Source organism: Desmodus rotundus, chromosome 4 (assembly GCF_022682495.2).
Source record: "Desmodus rotundus isolate HL8 chromosome 4, HLdesRot8A.1, whole genome shotgun sequence".
Lineage (NCBI taxonomy): Eukaryota > Metazoa > Chordata > Mammalia > Chiroptera > Phyllostomidae > Desmodus > Desmodus rotundus.
Window position 1 is genome coordinate 64,983,613 of NC_071390.1, and position 20,738 is coordinate 65,004,350.

Consider the following 20,738-nt stretch of genomic DNA (forward strand, 5'->3'; position numbering starts at 1 on the left):
TTGGTAAATGTGTGTTGTTTTTTTCTTTTAGATTCCAGTATAGTCGATGGTGTTGTACTTCAAGACTTACTGGCATATGTATCTTCAAAACATTCCTATCTCAGAGATCTTCCTCAGAGGCAGCCTCAGAAAATGAGCAGTATAGAATTTGTAGAATTGGAGCAGCTTCAGCCTGACGTGTTAGTCCATGCAGTACTAAGAGTCACTGATATCACTATACTGACAGGTAATCATTTTGGGCACCTCCTTAATTTTAGATTATAAAATAATTAAGATACAAGACCTTAGTGTACAATTTGTTTATCATTATATCTATCATTAGACATTAAAATATGGTATCACATGTGATAGAGTAACTAAAATATTCCTTTTTCTTTTCCAGAGGCATTATATAGTTATAGAGGAGAGAAGCAAAGGAAAGTTATGTTAACGGTGGAACAGGCCAAAGGTCAACATTATGTACTTATATTATGGGGTCGTGGAGCAGCCTGGTATCCTCAGCTTCAAAGGAGGAAAGGTAAATAAGGCAAAAAGCATTTAATCTGTTTATAGTTAGGTAAATGGTTAATACTTATGAGCCTAAGACGAAGAAACTTGTAAGAGATTTATATTAGATTTGAAATATAAGAGATTATGATTAAATATTCTTATAATAGAAGATTTGTTCCTTTATAATTTTATACCTCCTGTAAGCAAGTAAGTAATCTAAAAGGTCTTCTACAGTGGGCACTCTCTTGAGCACGCCCACGCCTTTCTTCCCTCTCAGGTGTGCATCTTTACTTTTCTCTCTTAAACTCCAAGGAACCCCACTGAGACTTGCAACCAAGACAGCAATATTCAGCGGCAGCTCCTCCCTGGCTAACGCCCTGAACCTGTATCCAAGGCCTCCTTTTCTCTGACTTTTCAGTGAGCTAACAGCAGCCCCACCTTGGTTCATTTTTTTCCATAACATTTCTGAAGAGCCAAAGCAGAGCACCACTTAGGCTCTCTCTCCTGTTGCTTCTTCTGCCTTCCACCCTTCCTTGTTTCACTGCCTCAGCTTTAATGAATGTACTCTTAAAAGAAGTCAATAAATAAAGTTAATGGTGGTAAAATAACAGCTTCCATTTATTCCCAGGTATGTTACTTTACCATTTTAGCAGAGATCTTATCTCCTTCGGATAATGTTCTTTAAAAATTTAATTCTGGCGAAACTTGTACGATTTTTATTCAGTCAAAGTACTCTGATAAACAAATTTCTCTCTGGTTATAAGGCAGATATTAGGGTAGTTGCATTAACTCTTTCAAATTAAAGTGTTACTGTTTAGTAAATTATTGTGTTCCAGGTTTTTATTCCAGTTATTTTAAACGTGTAGGCTATTAGCCATCCATAGAATGTTTATGTTTAAAATATGACCCATGATTACATTTTTCTTTAAAGCATAAATTAATAATTTATGATGTATTGAATGAAATGGAATTGATTTTTCAATAAAATAGTATATTTTCCTTTTGATATTATTACATCCTTTAATTGCAGTAAAGATATTATAATTAGTGGCTCATGAATTATTTTACCCTGCTAAATTCATTCAGAGATTAAGTGTGTGATCCACTCTTTTTTACCTGAGTTAATGTCTCTTTTTGAACTTCTACCTACAAAATAGTTACCTAAAGATAGAATCTGTCACATTGTCTCTCTTAATCCTTAATAACCTATTACTAGGATTTGAGATAAGTCCAACTTTTGACTTTTATGTTAGGATCAAATAGTGACAACTATTTGTTTGGTTGAGAAATCTGACAGACGTGTCAATGATAGACTAACCATCATTACTGACCACCATTTCCACAGTCAGAAGCCTGAGTCTAGTGCATGCTGATCAAAATGTAGGTAAAAGGTATTCCAATTCCAAATAACAAAGCAGATTGCTCCATCCTTAATATAAATATTCTTTTAAAATGAATAGCTGTTTAGTTAATAAAAGAGAAATGATAGTTGTCCCAAGATAATTCTATGGTATTTAGTTTAAAATGGAAAATTTATAAATCCTGGTATTAAGATGTAGTTGTTCTTTGTTTATTCATTGGCATACTTTATTAATAACCATCATTTTTAAGTTTTAATATGTACCTCAATACCTTAAGATTATTCTTTTAAAAATGGGAATATCAATTTCAAATGGTCATCTAAGTAAATGGTTTCTACTTTCAGAAATTGTTAGCATTCTATTTATTTATTATTTCTTGAAGCATTCTCTATTAACCTTTCTTTGTGTTGGGCACTGGTTTTACTTGTTCCCAAGGATTTAAAAAAATTCACATTTAGGTGATATAATCAGAAAGAATTATATTGAATCATTATTGATTCAGTCATTATTAAATACTGAAGATAGCAGAGTTGATGTTTTGGGGAAGAATAACAAGAAATTCCAAGTTCACATTTGGTATGTCTCATATGTAGCAAGCATTGGTCACATTTTGCGTCTTAATGAGGGTGGACTAGAGACCTAAATTACACTTCTTAAGATTTATAGGGAACACATAAAACAAGCCATTCAGAACTAAATGCTGTTCACTATGCTGTGAATATACTGGAGAAAATGCTATGCACTATCCTCCTGAAATAATGTAATAGAAGTCTAACATTTAAAAAATAACATTGTAATAAAGTGCTCTCATGACATTACTAATTAAGCAGAGAGTAAATGCAAATAATCCCAATATCTGTGGTTAGACTTAATACAAAATCATGGCTATGTATACACGGAGGTTGGAAATTCATTCACCTCCTTTTTAAAAAAATTTAAATCATTTTTTTATTTTTCAGTTACAGTTCACATACAATATTGTATTATTTTCAGGTGGGACCCCACTGATTAGATATTACACAAATTACTAAGTGATCATCCAATAAATCTTGCACCCATCTGACACCATACGTAGTTATTAGAATATTCCCTATGCTGTACTTCACAACCCCATGGCTATTCTGTAACAACTAATTTGTACCTCTTAATCCCTTTACATTTTTCACCCATCCCCCCAATCCTCCTCCCAATTGGCAACAGTCAAAATGTTCTCTATCTATGAGTCTGTTTCTGTTCTGCTTATTCATTTATTTTGTTTTTTAGATGCAGTTGTGATAGATATGTATTTAGTGCCATTTTGTTTTTATTTTTTATCTTTTTCCCCTTTAAAAAAAAAGATTTTCTTTATTTATTTTTAGACAGAGGAAGGGAGGGACAAAGAGAGGGAGAGAAACATCAATGTGTGGTTGTCTCTCATGTGCCTCCTACTGGGGACCCCGCCCGCAACCCAGGCTCTGACAGGGAATTGGACTGGTGACCCTTTGGTTTGCAGGCCAGTGCTCAATCCACTGAGCCACACCAGCCAGGGATTTTTTCCCCTTCTTCTTAAAGAAGATCCTTTAACATTTCATGTAATACTGGTGTGGTGGTGATGAACTCCTTTAGCTTTTGGTTGTCTGGGAAGCTCTTTATCTGCCCTTCATTCTAAATGATAGCTTTGCCGGGTACAGTAATCTTGGTTGTGGGTCTTTGCTTTTCATCACTTTGAATATTTTTTGCCAATCCCTCCAGCCTGCAAAGTTTCTGTTGAGAAATCAGCTGACAACTCCCTTGCCTTTAAGATCTCTGCCTTTAACCTTTGGCATTTTAATTATGATGTGTTGGGTCTACCTGGGTAGCTCAGTTGGTTAGAATGTCATCCCATTACACTCAGGTTGTGGGTTCAATCCCTCATCAGGATGTTACCAGACATCCTGCCTCCAAGGACTGACTTGGAGTGGGCCTGCCTCAGGCCAGCTTGTAGTGTGTGGGTTGTTTACTTTGTATAGGAAAGATTGCAACATGAATCCAGGTGAATTTTAGGGGACATTTATTAAAGCTGGGGACAGTGAAACAAAGGAAGGACTTAGGGTAGACAAAGTAAGAGGAGAGTAACAGGACAGAGCATAGGCAGTGCTCTGCTTTGAATCCCTAGAAATGTTATAGGAAACGAGTAAGCCAAGGCAGGTATCCTTTTAGCTCACTGGGAAGGGAAGGTCATGGAGACAGAAGTCAGCCAAGGTGGAGCTGCGTTTAGCTCACTGGGAAGTCAAAGAAAAAGGGGGGCTGGGACACAGGATCAGGGAATAAGACTGGGTCGAGCTGCTATTGCCCTCTGTTCCCCTGGATGCAAATCTCATGGGGACCCTTAGAGTTTGGGAGGAAGTGGCATGGGTGGGCTCTAGAGTGAACTTACCCTGAGTCTTTGTCCTGAGGGCTTTTTATCTTTCTTCTGTGGGTGAGAATCTTAGGGGAGGGTTTCAGTAGAATATTCATCAGTTTTCAAGGTGCATTTTTAATATGCTGATAGGTCAAAATGTGTGCACCAGAGGTGGGGATTGGGAATGTTCTTTGGTCTGCTATACTGATTTACTTTTATCTTGGGCCTGGCTTTTTGTTATTAGTCCCCTGACTTCATTTGTTCTTGGGTTTAGCGGGCACAAATGGCATTAATGGGTCTCTGTTCTCTGTATCCCAGACCAGGGTGATTTAAGCTATGTTTGGTTGGGGAAGAGAGGTATAAACCATTTACTCTCAAGTGTCCTTGGTTCGGGGAGATAGGTCTTGTGATTCACCAGCTGGCTGTAATTTGCTCAAACTGTTTGACTTTAATTTTCTTGTCTCAGTTTCCTCATCCCACTCCCTCTGGAATTTTCCTAGCTTTTTACTATCCTGTCACAAGGGCACATGCAAGAAGCAACCAATGAATGCATAACTACATGCAACAACAAATTGATGGTTCTCTCTCTCTCCCTCTTTCTAAAAAAATCAATAAAGAATATTAATTTAATTATGATATGTCTTGGTTTGGGCCTCTTTGGGCTCATCTTGTTTGGGACCCTGGACTTCCTGAACTTGATGCCTATTTCCTTTATCAGGTTAGAGGAGTTTCCTGTCATTTTTTCAAATAGGTTTTCAATTTCTTGCTCTCTCTTCTCCTCTAGCACACTGATGATGAAAATGTTGATATGCTTGAAGTTGTCCCAGAGGCTTCATTTACTCTACCGTTGATCCTCTGTAAATTATTCTTCATTTCAGTTGGTGTATTCTTTATTTCTGACTGGTTTTTTTTTTATGGTTTCCATGTCTTTTTCACCATGTTGTAGCTGTAAGTTCAACTTCTCTTCCATTAAGGTTATTGAGCATCCTTATAACCAGTGTTTTGAATTCTGCATCTAGTAGGTTGCTTGTCTCCATTTTGTTCAGTTTTTTCCTGTTCTTTATCTCCTCATTTTGGCAGCCTCTCTGTGTTTGTTTCTGTGTATTTGGTAGAATGGTCTAATGTAGTAGGTGTCCTGTAGGGTCTAGTGACACAGCCTCCCTGATCATCCAAGCTGGGCATTCCAAGTGCACCCCCCACCCTCATGTGGTCTGTGTACACCCTCCTGTTGTAGTTGAGCCTGGATTGCTGTCAACAGGTCAGTGGAAGGGATTTACCCCCAGGGTGATCAGCTATGAATACTGGCTGTGATCACCATGGAGTGTCAGTTGCACGGGGACCCACTCCATAGAGCAAGACTTATTTCAGTGGGGCTCTGGTGCCCGCTCAGTCCACCCCTTGAGTGTGTAGCTGTGGAGGTGGTTGGGTGGTGCTTCAATGTGGTCTGAAGTTATCCACTAGATGCGCTGTGTCTTGGGCCTTTCTTCCAGGTGCTGGAACACTGGGCTGAGGAACCTGATGTGGGGCTGGGACCCCTCACTTTTCAGGGGGATCCTCTGCAGCTGAGATATCCCTCTTGATTTTTATTTGCCACATGTGGGTTTGGGAGCCTATTTTGGGTCTCTACCCTTTCTATCAGGCTTGGTGTGGTTTTCTTTTTTTTTTTAAATCCTCACCCAAAAGTATCTTTATTGGTTTTAGAGAGAGAGAGAGAAATGGAAAGAGAGAGAGGGAGAGAGAAAAACATCAATGTGAGAGAGAAACATCAATTGGCTGCCTCCCACAAGTGCCCCAACTGGGGATTGAACCCACAACCTAGGTATGTGCCCCAACTGGGGATTGAAACCACCTATGACACCCAGCCAGGTGGTGTGGCTTCTTCTTTAAACCCCTATTGTTAGACTTCCATTCACCTAATTTCAGACAGTTCTGAATGATGAGTGTTCTGTAGTTTAGTTGTAACTTTGATGTGGTTGTGGGAGAATGCAAGTACCGCATATACCTACATTGCCATCTTGACCAGAAGTCTGATTCTTGCTTTTCCCCCCGATTCACACCCTTAATTCATGATTCACATATAGAAATGTATCACAATTTGTCTCAATACCATTATCCCTCAGACTTACTAGCCTAACTGCATGTGACTCCCTTCTGTTACTTGAACATGGCAATTCTTCTCCTGATTCAGTATCTTGAATTTACATGTTTCCTCTGCCTAGAGTGTTTTTCCCTCCAATTCTCCCATATGCATGGCTCCTTCATCTCTCAGCTCCAATTTCATATCCTTTGGGAGGCCTCCCACATGTAAATACATAACCACTCTCTATCAGATCATTTTTTGTATTCCATTTGTGCCACTTAACAGTTGGGATTATCTAGCCTATTGGCTTGTGTAATAATGAACTAATTTTCTCAGCAGATTGTAAATTCTATGACTAGCTTGTTTACCACTGTATCACCATTACACAGCACTATGCCTGCACTAGTAAATATTTTCTTTGTGAATGAATGGATGAAGAATAAAATACAGCTCAGACAACCTTTCAAAATTTCCACTGTCAAGGAGAAAGAGACTGAAGTTTGAGGGGGAAATACTGATTGTTTCAAGTAATAAGAAAAAAATTGTGAAGTTAAAAAAATGCATCCATATGAAGGTTTTGCAATCCCTGGGTGTATTAAGAAATTATATTTGAACTTAGGCTCTGAGGGCTTGTAGTTAGAACTAGAACTCTCCTCTGGTTAACTTAAACAATCAAGGGGGTTATATTTGAAGTATGCAGGAGTATCACATAGTATATAAGCCAAGAGGGTTTAGGAGTTTCCGGGGGACGTGGAACTAGAAGCTGAAAAGCTTTGTGGGTCCCAGGCAGCTTCTCCACGTGTCTTGTTTCTTCATTCAATGCAGATTTTTTTTCTGCTTCTCAATCATGTGGAAAGCAGATGGTTACTCTGTAGCTTCTGATTTTACTTTTATTGGGTTGGCCAAAAAGTCTGTATGGTTTTTTCTTACAATAAAACACACATTTTTCTTTTCACCAGTAACTATTGATTTGGATATTTTGAATATGCCAGCTTTCTCCTGCGTGGTTTAATGTTGATTGTTCTCAATTAGTGTCTTGATTTGATTGCTATCAACGTCAACTGGTCTACCTGACCATGAAGCATCACCCAGCAAGAAATCTCCTGCACAAAAGTTTGTAAGCCAATTTTGACACAATCACTCACATCACCTTCTCCATACACTGCACAGATCTTTTTCTTTTCATTTCATTTATGCTTTTTACTTTTCTTGAAATAATAAAGCATAATATAACAAAAATGTTGTGTATTTTCTTCCCTCTTCAATATTAAAACACAAAAATTTGCCAATTTTGGTAAGTTTTTTTTAGTGCACACTGATATGACAGCTGTCACAATACAATCTAAAATATTGTTTTGAATGAAGTTAAAGACAACTAAGTGTTACTAGAGCCATGTTACAGAAAAAACCAGATGAACTTTTTGGCCAAGTGGATATTTTTAAGAGATCAGTTGGGTTTCCAAATTCCCAACAAAGAGAATCTGATTTCCTAGATGGAATTTGATTCAGTCACCTGTAGCCTGGAGGACTAGGTTGAAAAGTAGAAATAGGAATGCCTGAGCGTATTTCAAAGAGTGGGGGAACAGTTAAAGCAGGTGATTTGTGTTCTGAGTGGGCACACAACACAAAGGTATTCACTACCAAATAGATGTATGTTCACTAGCCTGGAGAGATGTATGTGATATATTATTTCATTTAAAAAGTAGATGATAAAACTTCATGTGTAGTAGGATCCTGTTTTAATGAAAGTGGATATATAAATATGTACTTACACTTAAAAATCTGGAAATATAGATACAAAAATGCTAGCCATGGCTACCTTTCTATGATAAATAAGGTTTTTATTTTTTCTTCACACCTTTAGTTTTAATTATACGCATTTGTGAATCTGCATTTATTTTTTAAACCTTTTATTATGAAAAAGTTCAAACATATAACAGTACCATTTCCAGCTTATTAAAGCATAGCCAATCTTTTATCATCTGTTAATTCCCTTTTCTTTATCTAAATATTATACAATAAACATATTTTATGTTATAATTAGAAAATAGAAGTGAACTCTTTTCTTTTTAGAAAATGTTTGGGATATCTAGCTAATAATTTGAGAAAAAATCAAATTTATACTTAATATTTGTGCCCAAATAAATTAGAGATGAACTAGAGATTCATATATGTTTTTTTTTTAAAGAAAAAATGAGTAGTAGAAGAAAATAAAGCAAACTTACTTGAAATCCAGTGTTAGGAGGTTAAATTACAATGAGCAACAAAAACTACTATACTATATATTGATATAAAAATCACTGTATACAACTTAAAATACAAGTGAAAAACCAGAAAGTTACATTTTGTCAGATAATAATGCTATAAGCAAACGTCAAATATCTATGAGTGTGAATGGGCAACAGATATATGAACAGGCAAGTTCCCAAAGAACAAATGACCAATAAATATAAGAAAATTTTACTCAAGTAACTGAAGACACACATATAAAATGATAGATGATTTGTCTCCTAAGAAATTAATAGAGAAGATATGGAGAGACAGTCACTCTCATAAACTGTCAGAAATGTAAACTGGCAAATCCTTTCTTGAGGACAGGTGACAATCCATATGAAAACCTTAGAATTTGGAATACGTTTGGTCTAATAATTACACTTATGGAAATTCATCATGACTATGTGTTTAAGATGTAGCTAAAAATATATTTATCCTGGTACTATTTGTAACTGTGAAAAGTAAAAAAAACCCAACAAGCCCCAAAATAGAGTATTGCTATAATAATAATTTTGAAGATTTTGGTTTACCTATGCAGTGGCATATTATGCAGATTTTAAAACAACATGGAGTAATACTTAATAACATGTAAAATATATTTGACATGTTAAATAAAAATGAAACAAATTAAAACCAAATGTTAACTTTATTTTGGGGTATTGAGATTATGGCTGCTGTTTACTTATTTACTTAGTTTATCTGTGTATTTTGTAATAAGACAACAAAGCTATTTTAAAAATATTGATTGGTTTTAAGCAGCAACATGGAATATAGATGCTTTAATTCTACCTAATGATGCAATATTTATACAGATATAATGACTTGTTCTAAAATTCACTGGAAAAAAAAAAAACCCTGTCAAATGAAAGAAAATAAGAAAGCGGGTGAGGGCATGCGAATTAAATATTGTCCTGAAGTAAGTACAAAACTAAAAATAAAGCTTTTATTATTGAAAACTTAGTGCTAAGAGACCTCTGTTTTATTCCATTTTTGAAGTTGAATTTATTAAAATAGAATATGGTATTTAGGCAAGAAGTTCTGTGCTATTGTGGTTATAAGAATTAGAATTATTACAGAGGGAATTAAAAATATGTACAACTGTATCTCAATGCTTTTTTTTTTCTGGGAAAAGATAGCTATGCAAGAAAACTAAGGTGTTGAAAATCAATTGGAGAGATTGATTATGGCAGACCTGTATACATTTCTATTTCCTTTTTATATTATCTTTGCCTATAGGTATCAAAATGAAAATTTGCTACTCTGAAAAGCAGTTGGTTATAATAAATTGTGACTGTTTAGGAGACCAAGAAATCTTTAGAACACATTTTATTAAAATCATCTCTAGCATCTTTACTATTGCCTTAATTTATTCATATTTTGTCCCTTTATACCCAAATTCCTTAGTATGATGCGTTATGTTTAACTGATTAAATTAGGTCAGTCTGTTTAATCTGATTCTGAACCAAAATTATTTCCTTTTTGATAACTTTTTGTTTTTATTTGTTTTTTTAAGATTATATTTGGGAATTTAAATATCTTTTCGTTCAGCGCAATTGCATCCTAGAAAACCTAGAATTGCATACAACACCTTGGTCATCCTGTGAGTGCCTGTTTGATGATGACAAAAGAGCAATTATGTTTAAAGCAAAATTTCAAAAAAGCATGCCCTCTTTTGTGAAGATATCAGACTTAGCAACACACCTGGAGGATAAATGTTCAGGTAAGGTTTTTGTATACATAAGATTTTGCTAGTATTAAGATTTTATTTATTTATTTTTAGAGAGAGGGGAAGGTAGAAGGAAGAGAGGGAAAGAAACACTGATGTGTGAGAGAAACATCTATCAGTTGCTTCTCCCACATGCCCCAATGAGGGACCAAACCCCAGCATGCAACCTAGGTATGTGCCCTGACTGGAGATTGAACCAGTGACCTTTTGCTTTGCAGTACGATACCCAGCCAACTGCGCCACATTGGTCAGGGTGATATTGCTAGTTTTTTTAAAGTATATTTTATTCATTATGATATTATAGTTGTCCCATTTTTTTCTCCCCTTTATTTTCCCTTCCCTGTACTCCACCTCCCACCAGCATTCCCGCTCCCCTTAGTTCATATCCATGGGTTGTACATATAAATTCCTTGACTTCTTCATTTCCTATACTATTCTTAACCTCCCCCTGTCTATTTTGTACCTACCAATTATGCTACTTATTCCCTCTACCTTTCCCCTATTCTTACCCACCTCCCTACTGATAACCCTCCATGCGATCTCCATTTTTGTGATTCTGTTCTTGTTGTTTGCTTAGTTTGTTTTTGTTGTTGTTGTTTTTTAGGTTCAGTTGTTGATACTTGTAAGTTTCTTGTCATTTTACTATTCCTATTTTTGATCATCTTCTTTTTCTTTGATAACTCCCTTTAACATTTCATATAGTAAGGGCTTGGTGATGATCAACTCCTTTTAACTTTCCCTTATCTGAGAAGCACTTTATCTGCCCTACCATTCTAAATGATAGCTTTGCTGGATAGAGTCATCTTGGCTGTAGGTCCTTGCCTTTCATGACTTGGAATACATCTTTCCAGCCCCTTCTTGCCTGCAAGGTTTCTTTTGAGAAATCAGCTGACAGTCTTATGGGAGCACTCCTTTGTAGGTAACTATCTCCTTTTCTCTTGCTGCTTTTCAGATTCTCTCCTCATCTTTAATCTTGGGTGATGTAATTATGAAGTACCTTGGTGTGTTCCTCCTTGGGTCCAACTTCTTGGGGACTCTCTGGGCTTCCTGGACTTCCTGGAAGTCTATTTCCTTCGCCAGACTGGGGAAGTTCTCCTTCATTATGTTTTTAAATAAGTTTTCAATTTCTTGCTCTTCCTCTTCTCCTTCTGGTATCCCTATGATTCGGATGTTGGAGCATTTAAAGTAGTCTCAGATGTTCCTAAGCCTCTTCTCATTTTTCTGAATTCTTGTTTCTTCATTCTGTTCTGGTTGAATGTTTATTTCTTCCTTCTGGTCCAAACCATTGATTTGAACCCCGGTTTCCTTCCTGTCACTGTTGGTTCCCTGTATATTTCTCTTCATTTCACTTTACATAGCCTTCACTTTTGTCACTGTTTTGTGACCATACTCAACCATTTCTGTGAGCATCCTGATAAGCATTGTTTGGCATTCTGCATCTGATAGATTGGCTATCTCTTCATCACTTAGTTGTATATTTGGAGCTTTGATCTGTTCTTTCATTAGGGCCATATTTTTTTGTCTCAGCACAGCTGTTACATTGTAAGGGGCAGAACCTTCAGTATTCACCATGGTGGGGCAACCCAGGTCACTATGTTGTGGTGCTGCATGTGGGGGACAGGTTGGAGAGAGTTTGGAGAGGGAACAATGCCGCTTGCTCGGCTCTTGGCCGGCTTTCTGTCACTTCCCCCACTACTGACAAGCAAATTGGGCCCTTCTAGTTCTGATTCCCAGGTGGGTGGGTTTATGTACATTCTAGGACCCTGTGAGTCTCTCCAACGAACTCTCCTGTGAGGCTGGGAGTTTCCCCCACCACCTCAACCCCCACAGATTTTTAGTGCAAGAGGTTTTGAGGCTTTATTTCCCTGCTCTGGAACCCTGGGTTGCCCCGTCCATCTCATTCCTCAGTTGTTCCTCCTGGTTTATCCGCACGCAAATGTGGGACTGCCATCTGCCACCTCACCCACCTGGTGCTCCATCCTCGGCCTTGCTACAGGTCCTTTCTGCCCCTCCTACTTGTCTAAATGAATGTTTCTTCTTTAACTCCTTGGTTGTTGGACTTCCATACAGTTCAATTTTCTGGCAGTTCTGGTTATTTTTTGTTTCTAAATTTGTTTTTGTCCTTTTTATAGTGGAGGCAAAGTGTATGTATGTATGTATGCTTCCATCTTTGATATTGCTACTTTTTTTAAAAAAGATTTTATTTATTTATTTCTCCTTTTTAAAAATTGCTCAAGTACAATAGTCTCCATTTCCCAACTTCCACTCCCACCTACCCCAGCCATCCCCACCTCCCACCCTGGATCTTGCCCCACTTTGGCTTTGTCCACGTGTCCTTTATACAGGTCCCTTGATAACCCTTCCCCCTTTCCCCCTGTTATGCCCTCCTACCTTCCTTCTGGTTACTGTCAGTTTGTTCTTTATTTTAGTGTCTCTGGTTATATTTTACTTTCTTGTTTGTTTTGTTGATTAGGTTCCACTTATAGGTGAGATCATATGGTTTTTGTCTTTCACAGCCTGGCTTATTTCACTTAGCATAATGCTCTCCAGATGTATCCATGCTGCCATGAAGGGTAAAAGTTCCTTCTTTCTTTCCACTGCATAGTATTCCATTGTGTAAATATACCAGTTTTTTATCCACTCATTTAATGTTGGGCATTAGGTTGCTTCCAGCCCTGGCTGTTGTAAATTGTGCTGCTATGAGCATTGGGGTGCATAGGTTCTTTTGGATTGGTGATTCAGGGTTCTTAGGGTATAATCCCAGCAGTGGAATTGCTGGGTCAAAAGCCAGTTCCATTTTTAGTTTTCTGAGGAAATATCATACTGTTTTCCACAGTAGCCTCACCAGTCTGCATTCCCACCAACAATGCACTAGGGGTCCCTTTTCCCCACATCCTCTCCAACATTTGTTTGTTGATTTTTTTATGTTGGCCACTCTGACTGGTGTGAGATGGTACCTCATTGTGGTCTTAATTTGCATCTCTCTGATGGCTAGTGATGCTGAGCATCTTTTCATATGTCTCTGGCCCGCTGTATGTCTTCCTTGGAGAAGTGTCTGTTCAAGTCCTTTGCCCATTTTTTAATTGGATTGTTTGTCTTCCTGGAGTGGAGTCATGTTGAGTTCTTTACACATTTTGGAGATCAAACCCTTTTCCGAGGTATCTTTTGCAAATATATTATCCCATATGGTTGGTTCCCTATTCATTTTGCTGATGTTTTCTTTAATCATGCAGAAGCTTTTTAATTTGATGAGGTCCCATTTGTTTATTCTTTCCTTTATAACCCTTGCTCTAGGGGACACATCAGTGAAAATATTGCTGCATGGAATATCTGAGATCCTCCCCGCCCCATGTTTTCCTCTAGGACTTTTATGGCATTGTGACTTATATTTAAGTCTTTTATCCATCTTGAGTTTATTTTTGTATATGGTGTAAGTTGGTAGTCAAGTTTCATTTTTATGCATGTAGCTGTGCAGATCTACCAACACCATTTGTTGAAGAGGCTGTTTTTACTACATTTTATGATTCTGCCCCCTCTGTTGAATATTAATTGATCATAGAGACTTGTTTATTTCTGGGCTCTCTATTTTGTTCCATTGGTCTATGTGTCTGTTCTTATGCCAGCACCAGGCTGTTTTGATTACTGTGGCCTTGTAATACAGTCTGATATCAGGTATTGTGATCCCTCCTGCTTTGTTTTTCTTTCTCAAAATTGCTGCAGGTATTGGGGTTGTTTTTGGTTCCATATAAATTTTTGAAATGTTTTTTGTATGTCTGTGAAATATGTCATTGGTACTTTAATAGGGATTGCATTGAATCTATAAATTGCTTTGGGTAGTATGGACATTTAGATGGTGTTAATTCTTCCAATCCATGAGCATGGTATATGCTTCCATTTGTTTGTTCCTTAATTTCTTTCTTCAGTGTTGTGTAGTTTTCTGAGTATATGTCTTTTACCTCCTTGTTAGGTTTATTCCTAGGTACTTTGTCTTTGTTGTGGCTGTATCAAATGGGATTTTTTTCCTGATTTCTGTTTTTGATATTTCACTGTTGGTGTACAAAATGCCTTCAATTTCTGAATATTGACTTTGTATCCCACTGCTTTGCCAAATTCACTTATTAGGTTGAGTAGGTTTTTGGTGGAGTCTGTAGGATTTTCTATGTACACTATCATGTCATCTGCAAACCATGACCATTTTTCTTCCTCCTTTCTAATTTGGGTGCCTTTTATTTCTTTATTTCTTATCTGATTGTTGTGGCTAGGACTTCCAATACTATGTTGAATAGAAGTGGTGAAAGCAATATTGCTATTTTTAATACAAGTAAAGAAGGCACATTTTGTTGGGGAAGTATGTATAAAAGTGAATTATAGATCTTCGTTAATATCTAAACCAGATATTGGCATCTTCTTAGCTTTTTGCCTACAATCTTTTGGCTTTCACTCTTAATTATTAAGGATCACTTAAAATTTGTTTATTTGTAATTACTTGAAGCTTATCTTTTAATTCTATCTGCTTTCTAACACTAGGGATTAGTTTGATTTTTCTATGATTTGATATACTTGGAATGATACAGTATGTCCACTGTTTTGTTTGGCGTCTTTAACTTAGGAAATTCTTTTGAGATGTCTCTGCTGTTGTGCATATCAGTAATTTATTCTTTTTTCTTCTGTGGATATATTAAGATTTTAAATCTGTTCATGTATTGATAGATATTGAGTTGTTTTCATCAGTTCTTGGCTGTTATTTATTAGCTTTACTAGCTTCTATAAACATTCATGTATGAGGCATTATATGAACATAATCTTTCCTTTCTTATGAGTAAATATCTAGGAATTGAATAAGTAGCTAGATTATATGGTGTATGTTTAACTTTTTAAGAAACTTCCATACTATTTTACCGAGTGGTTGTACTATCTGTAATGATATTGGTATTACCTGATATTGCTAATTTATGTCTTCCACCTATTTTTTTCCTGGATAAATTGGCTAGAGGTTTATTAATTTTGTTGATCTTGTCAAATTGATTTCCCCCCTATTTTCCTGTTTTCTACTTCATCGATATCTGGTCTGATCATTATTATTTCCTTTCTTCTGCTTTCTTGGATTTTACTTTTTCTCATTTATTAAGTGCAAATTGAGGTCATTGATATGAGACTTTTCCTTTTTTTCCCCCAATGTTGGTGTTTAGTGCCATAAATTTCCCTCTACGTACAGCTTCTGAGTTCTCTATTAAATGCCCTATGGATTATGAGAATTCTCACTTTAGCTGGTGGGAAGATGCATTTTTCCTGGCTTTGTGCAAGCTTCAGGGAATTGTTCCCATTAATCCTTTCAGATGGTTCTTTCCTTGACCTCTGGTCCCAAATACTCAGTTGAGTTCTCCAGGGGGACCCTCTGTATCTTTCTCTTTTTGCAGCTCTCATCTGTCTAGTACCCTACCCCAAGAACTCTAGCAACATTAGCCTTCCACATAAAAGTTCCTTCTCCTCTCAACTCAAGGAAACCATCAGGTTCTGCTGGGTTCCCATTACCTGTACCACAGCCAGGAAACTCTCCTGTCTGTAAGCTGAGGCAGTCACTGGGCTCAATCTCTTAAGGATCACTGTACTCTGTTGCCTGATATACAAGGTCTTGAGAATATTTTCATATACTTTGTTTGGTTTTTTGGTTGTTTCAAATATCTGAACTGTTTTTATACACAATACTTCTGACACTGAATGTATGGATTTTATTTTCCCATACCAACAACCAGTTCTCCAAATCTCTGGAAACCAACTGGATGTCCCACAATTCAATTCTGACACTCCCTACCCAGAATTGGTGTCAGACTCCACAGGTTTAAGAGCTCAGCCCCACAAGACTATCCTTGCTACATATGCCAGTCACAAGTGTTAGTACCTGGGATACCCACACTTCTGTGTTGTATCGTGGACATATTCCGATTTGGCTGTGTTACCAAACCTTGAATGCCATATTGTTGAATCTCCATGTCATAGAAGCAAGCCCTGAACTCAGTACAAGACCAAGCATATAGAATTTATGAAAAGAGCTTGTGTATAAGGGAGTTCACCAGAAGAGAGAAGTTGAGCTCCCCAAGAGGTTCTTGTGGGTGGCTTATATAGGGGCCTTGAGGTGGGTGTAAGGCTTGGGAATAAGGATGAGGTCAATTATCCCATGATTATCATCACGAGGCAGTTTATCCCTGGGTAGTCACAGGATGTTTTCCATGGTCAGTAGACCACTCAAAGGGCCTGAAAAATAATGCTTGTGCACACATTTTAGTTACTATTTAATTGACAAAAAAGCTATCGCAGAATATGATGTTAAGAAAGGATGTTATCATACATTTTTTCCTTTAAGGATGTGGTTAGGTTATGGAATTTTACTGAAAGCAAGGAGTCATAGTTAGGCCTCTGAGATGGAGTTCTTTCAGTCAAGATGTAGTCCAGATGTTACCCATATACTGACTACAAAGTTGGGTGTTCCTACAACCCACCCTCCTTTCAGGTTCAGTAATTTACTAGACCTGCTCATAGACTTCAGGAACACTTTTCATTTATACTTAGCAGTTTATTATAAAGGGTACAACTCAGGAAAGGCCAAATGGAAGAGATGCACAGGGCAAGTTAGGGGTGAAGGTACATGGAGCCTCCTCTCCATGCACAGATGTACCTCTTAGGTGCACCACTCTCCCAGCGCCTCTATGTGCTCCCTCAACTCTGTTATTTAAGGTTTTTAATCAAGCATTCATTCTGTAGGCACAATTGATTAAATCATTGACCATTGGTGATTAACTGAAACTTTCAGAGGTTTGTAGGGTAGAGCTGAAAGTTTTAGCCCTCTAATCATGCCTTGGTCTTTCTGGTGACAAGTCTCCATCCCGAAGCTACCTATGGGTCCCCAGTCACCAGTCATCTCAGTAGCACACAGAAGATACTCTTATCACTCTGGAGACTCCAAGGGATTTTGGAGTCCAGGACAAGGGACAAAGACCAAATATTTGTGGTTTCTTTTGTATCACAAGGTGGGAGCATGAATCTAGTTTCTTACACTACACTGGCCAAATACCAGATTAAAATTTTACAGGTTGTGTTAATTCACATAGATATGTATATATATTTTATGAGATATGATTAGCATCATAAAACTAAGCTAAAGAGAGTACAAGCAGAAAACAAAGATAATAATACCTCTCAAAAACCCAACTTTTAATGGAATACATAGATTTATTCTCAGGGAAGAAATCCATATACTCATTTATGCATTGAAACGTTTATTAATAGTAATAGTTAATTTAAAATTAATATTTCTAGAAGATAACAAATAATAGAAAATGTACAATTTTTATACTGTTAAACTTTTATACAGCTTTCAAAAATGGAAGTACGTTGCATGTGGCCACAGAAGATTCTAGATTTATAAAAAGCTGTTAAAAACTTGGGTAATGTTGTAGTGTCACCTAAGTTCCTAAAACAGTTTTCATATTTCTGTGCCCCTCCTGTCTCCCCACCTCCCAAGTCCTCACGACTTTATGGAGCTGATCACTGCAAGAAGAATGCCATAGGCAGTGGAGGAACTCCATTCAATTTAGTGTCATGGAGAAGTCAACTCTCTTATCTACTGCTTTCATAAAACAGTTACCTCCTGGGACTCATGACCTAGAATTAGATTTTAAAATAAAAAATATCAACAAAATAGGTGGTTACAGCTCTGATGATTAATGGTACCAAGGATATAGAGTTTCACCAATTTGGGGGATGAGACTGGTAATTGGGAGTATTCTTGGAAACCCTGGAGCTGTGCTCCCTATTGGGAAACCATGCAAAAACTTTGCACTGTTACAGTCAGTCCCTGGTAGGTTGTGTTCAGAGAGGGCCTTTGAGCCATTTTCATTTTCTTCATTTCAACTATGAGGGCTGACTTCATAGTTTCTATCATTGTTTATGTCTATTGTAGTTTCTATCAGAGCACATGGAAGTACAAGGAGTTTTTCCTAGCCCATTTCATAGTTAAATAAAAGGAAGGAGAAAGGGAGATCAACATGGCAGAATTTTCTAAGAAGTTTTGCTCTTTTAACAAAGCTTAACAAAATCCAGAGAGTGATAAGTTGTTCCTGACTCCTTGTAAAGAAATGAAGGTGCTCACTCAGCACCTCATCCTGTCATCAGCAGAATATCAGTGCCCAGCAGGCTGTAATCCCTTTGAAAGCAGAGTCCTCATTTGTTAATGAGCTTTAAATTTCTTAAAAGGGGTGGCTAAATTTACAAAATGTCAGAGGAGTTATTAACATTCTTCTAAGATTACTAAATTCTTTCATTAAATAGCTTCTTAATGATTCAACATGTATGTGGAAAGGTGTGAAGGAGAGTGTATCTGGGATAGTTTATTAGATATGCTGACCACTATACACTCTTATAGTTCACATGACGTGGAATAAATGACATGATTGGCAGACATGATAAAACAATATTTAGGCACTAAAAGACTAAAGCAAACTGAAGGACTTAAAAATAGGAAAATCACCATTAATGGGACTCTAGAAGAAATAAACAGAAAAGAGAATAGGACACCAGAGTGATGAGTTCTTGATGTGGAGTGTACAACCTGATAGAAGGATAAAGAAGAACAAGTGCTTAAATAAAGGCTTTTAAAAAACTTTAAAAGGGCTTTAAACTGAATATGGAGAGGAAGAGAGGAAAATGCTCAGATAAACTCATAGATCTCACTAGTACACAATAAGGCAAAGATGAATTAGAAAAAAGAATGCCTGGCAGATAATAGATACTCGGGGGTTTTTTTTTCTTTCTTTTTTTTTAACAGGTGAGTGCATGAGCCAGTGAGTAGAGAATGAGCATGCTTGAGGTTCCTGGTGAATCACACATTTAGTAAATAGAACTCAGTGCTCACGTGGCTGTATCATCAACACCCAGAGTATGGGTGATGGTCAGGAAATTGAAAGAGAAAGTTTAAAAAGAGATTAAGCTAGTGGTATATGATTTTTAGACAAAATTGAGAATAGAAGGATAATTTACCTCCTGTTTGGCTTTTGATGATGATCAATTAAAAAGACAGAAGGGGCCCTGGCTGGGTAGCTCAGTTGGTTAGAGCATCATCCCATACACCATGGTTGTGGGTTCGATCCCAGGTCAGGGCACATACAAGAATCAACCAATGAATGTATAATTAAGTGAACAACAAATCGATGTCTTGCTCTCTCTTTGTCTCTCTCATTCTCTGTCTCTCTTTCTGTAAACAATAATAATAATTTAAAAAAGACAGAAGAGAGGGCAAGGAGAGAGGAGATGTTAGCTAGTTTCAAGTGTTTGAAGGGATTTCTGCTAAAAGAAGAATTAAACTTATTTTATATGATTACAGAGGACAGAAGGAAAAAGAAAATATCATCTGTTCAGCCAAATTAGCCAAATAAATCTTTACTCTAAATTGCTGGCAAGTCACCCCTTACATTCTAGGGTCAATAATTAAGCCATAAGTGAGTGAGTTCACTTAGGAAGAGAGAAGACGAGAAGACTAAAAACAAGATCTCGGGTACATTCTTCACAATAAGAAATTGTAAATTAAGTACATAATTAATCATGTTTCTAAATTATAATTTTGGTCCTATAATTTATAATATTTTTGTCTGTCTTTTGTAGGAGTGATTCTAATCAAAGCCCAGATCTTAGAGCTAGTGTTTAATATTATAGCAGATCAGAAAATAGTTATAAATGCTCATAGTTCTCTGAAGAGCATTTTCTCTTCTCTTCCCAATATTACGTATACTGGCTGTGCAAAATGTGGATTGGAACTAGAAACAGATGAGAACAAGATCTACAAACAGTGTTTTAGCTGCTTGCCATGTACTATGAAGAAAATATACTACAGGTAAGGCAACTAAGCAAGCCAATCAGATGGAAAATATTTATTTTTATAGGACTGTAAATGACCAAAATATTATATATATCAACTCTTACTTTCTAATGAGAACTAATTAGAGCTAATACAAGAGTACAAAATTTCTTTTGTTGATTATATTCCAGTTAAAGGTGAGATCATATGGTATTTGTCCCTCACTGGGGGACTACTATAAAGGACACAAAGACAAAATCAAGGGGGAGGGTAGAGGTGGGGGAGGGAGGTAGGATTGGCTGGGGTGGGGTGGAGGGATGGGGAGAAAATGCAGACAACTGTAATTGAATAACAATAAAAAACAAACAAACAAAAAAACAATGCAGTACCTAAAAAAAAAAAAAAAAGAGTACAAAATTTCCCCTGAGTGATTGAAAGGTATTTAGGAAAGCAAAAATTGCCCAGTAATCATAACAGGATTTTTAAAACTGGTAATTGAGAGAGTTTATTGTCTTGAAGAAGCTATACTGAAGAAAATTTTTACTTGGTTTACACTTTCAACCAAGATCTAAATGAAGAAACTCAGTCCCCTACATTAACAA

General features: G+C 36.9%; 1 protein-coding gene across 2 annotated transcripts in view; it reads left to right on the forward strand.

Annotated features, from left to right (window-relative positions):
• SHLD2 (shieldin complex subunit 2) overlaps nt 1–20,738 on the forward strand; it is a 161,972-nt gene that overhangs the window by 120,250 nt on the left and 20,984 nt on the right. For both annotated transcript variants that reach the window (XM_053922075.2, XM_053922072.2), the window contains exons 4-7: nt 32–226; nt 383–517; nt 10,077–10,283; nt 19,944–20,172. In XM_053922075.2, the coding sequence (XP_053778050.1) occupies nt 32–226; nt 383–517; nt 10,077–10,283; nt 19,944–20,172 (766 nt within the window). The remainder of the gene's footprint in view (nt 1–31; nt 227–382; nt 518–10,076; nt 10,284–19,943; nt 20,173–20,738) is intronic.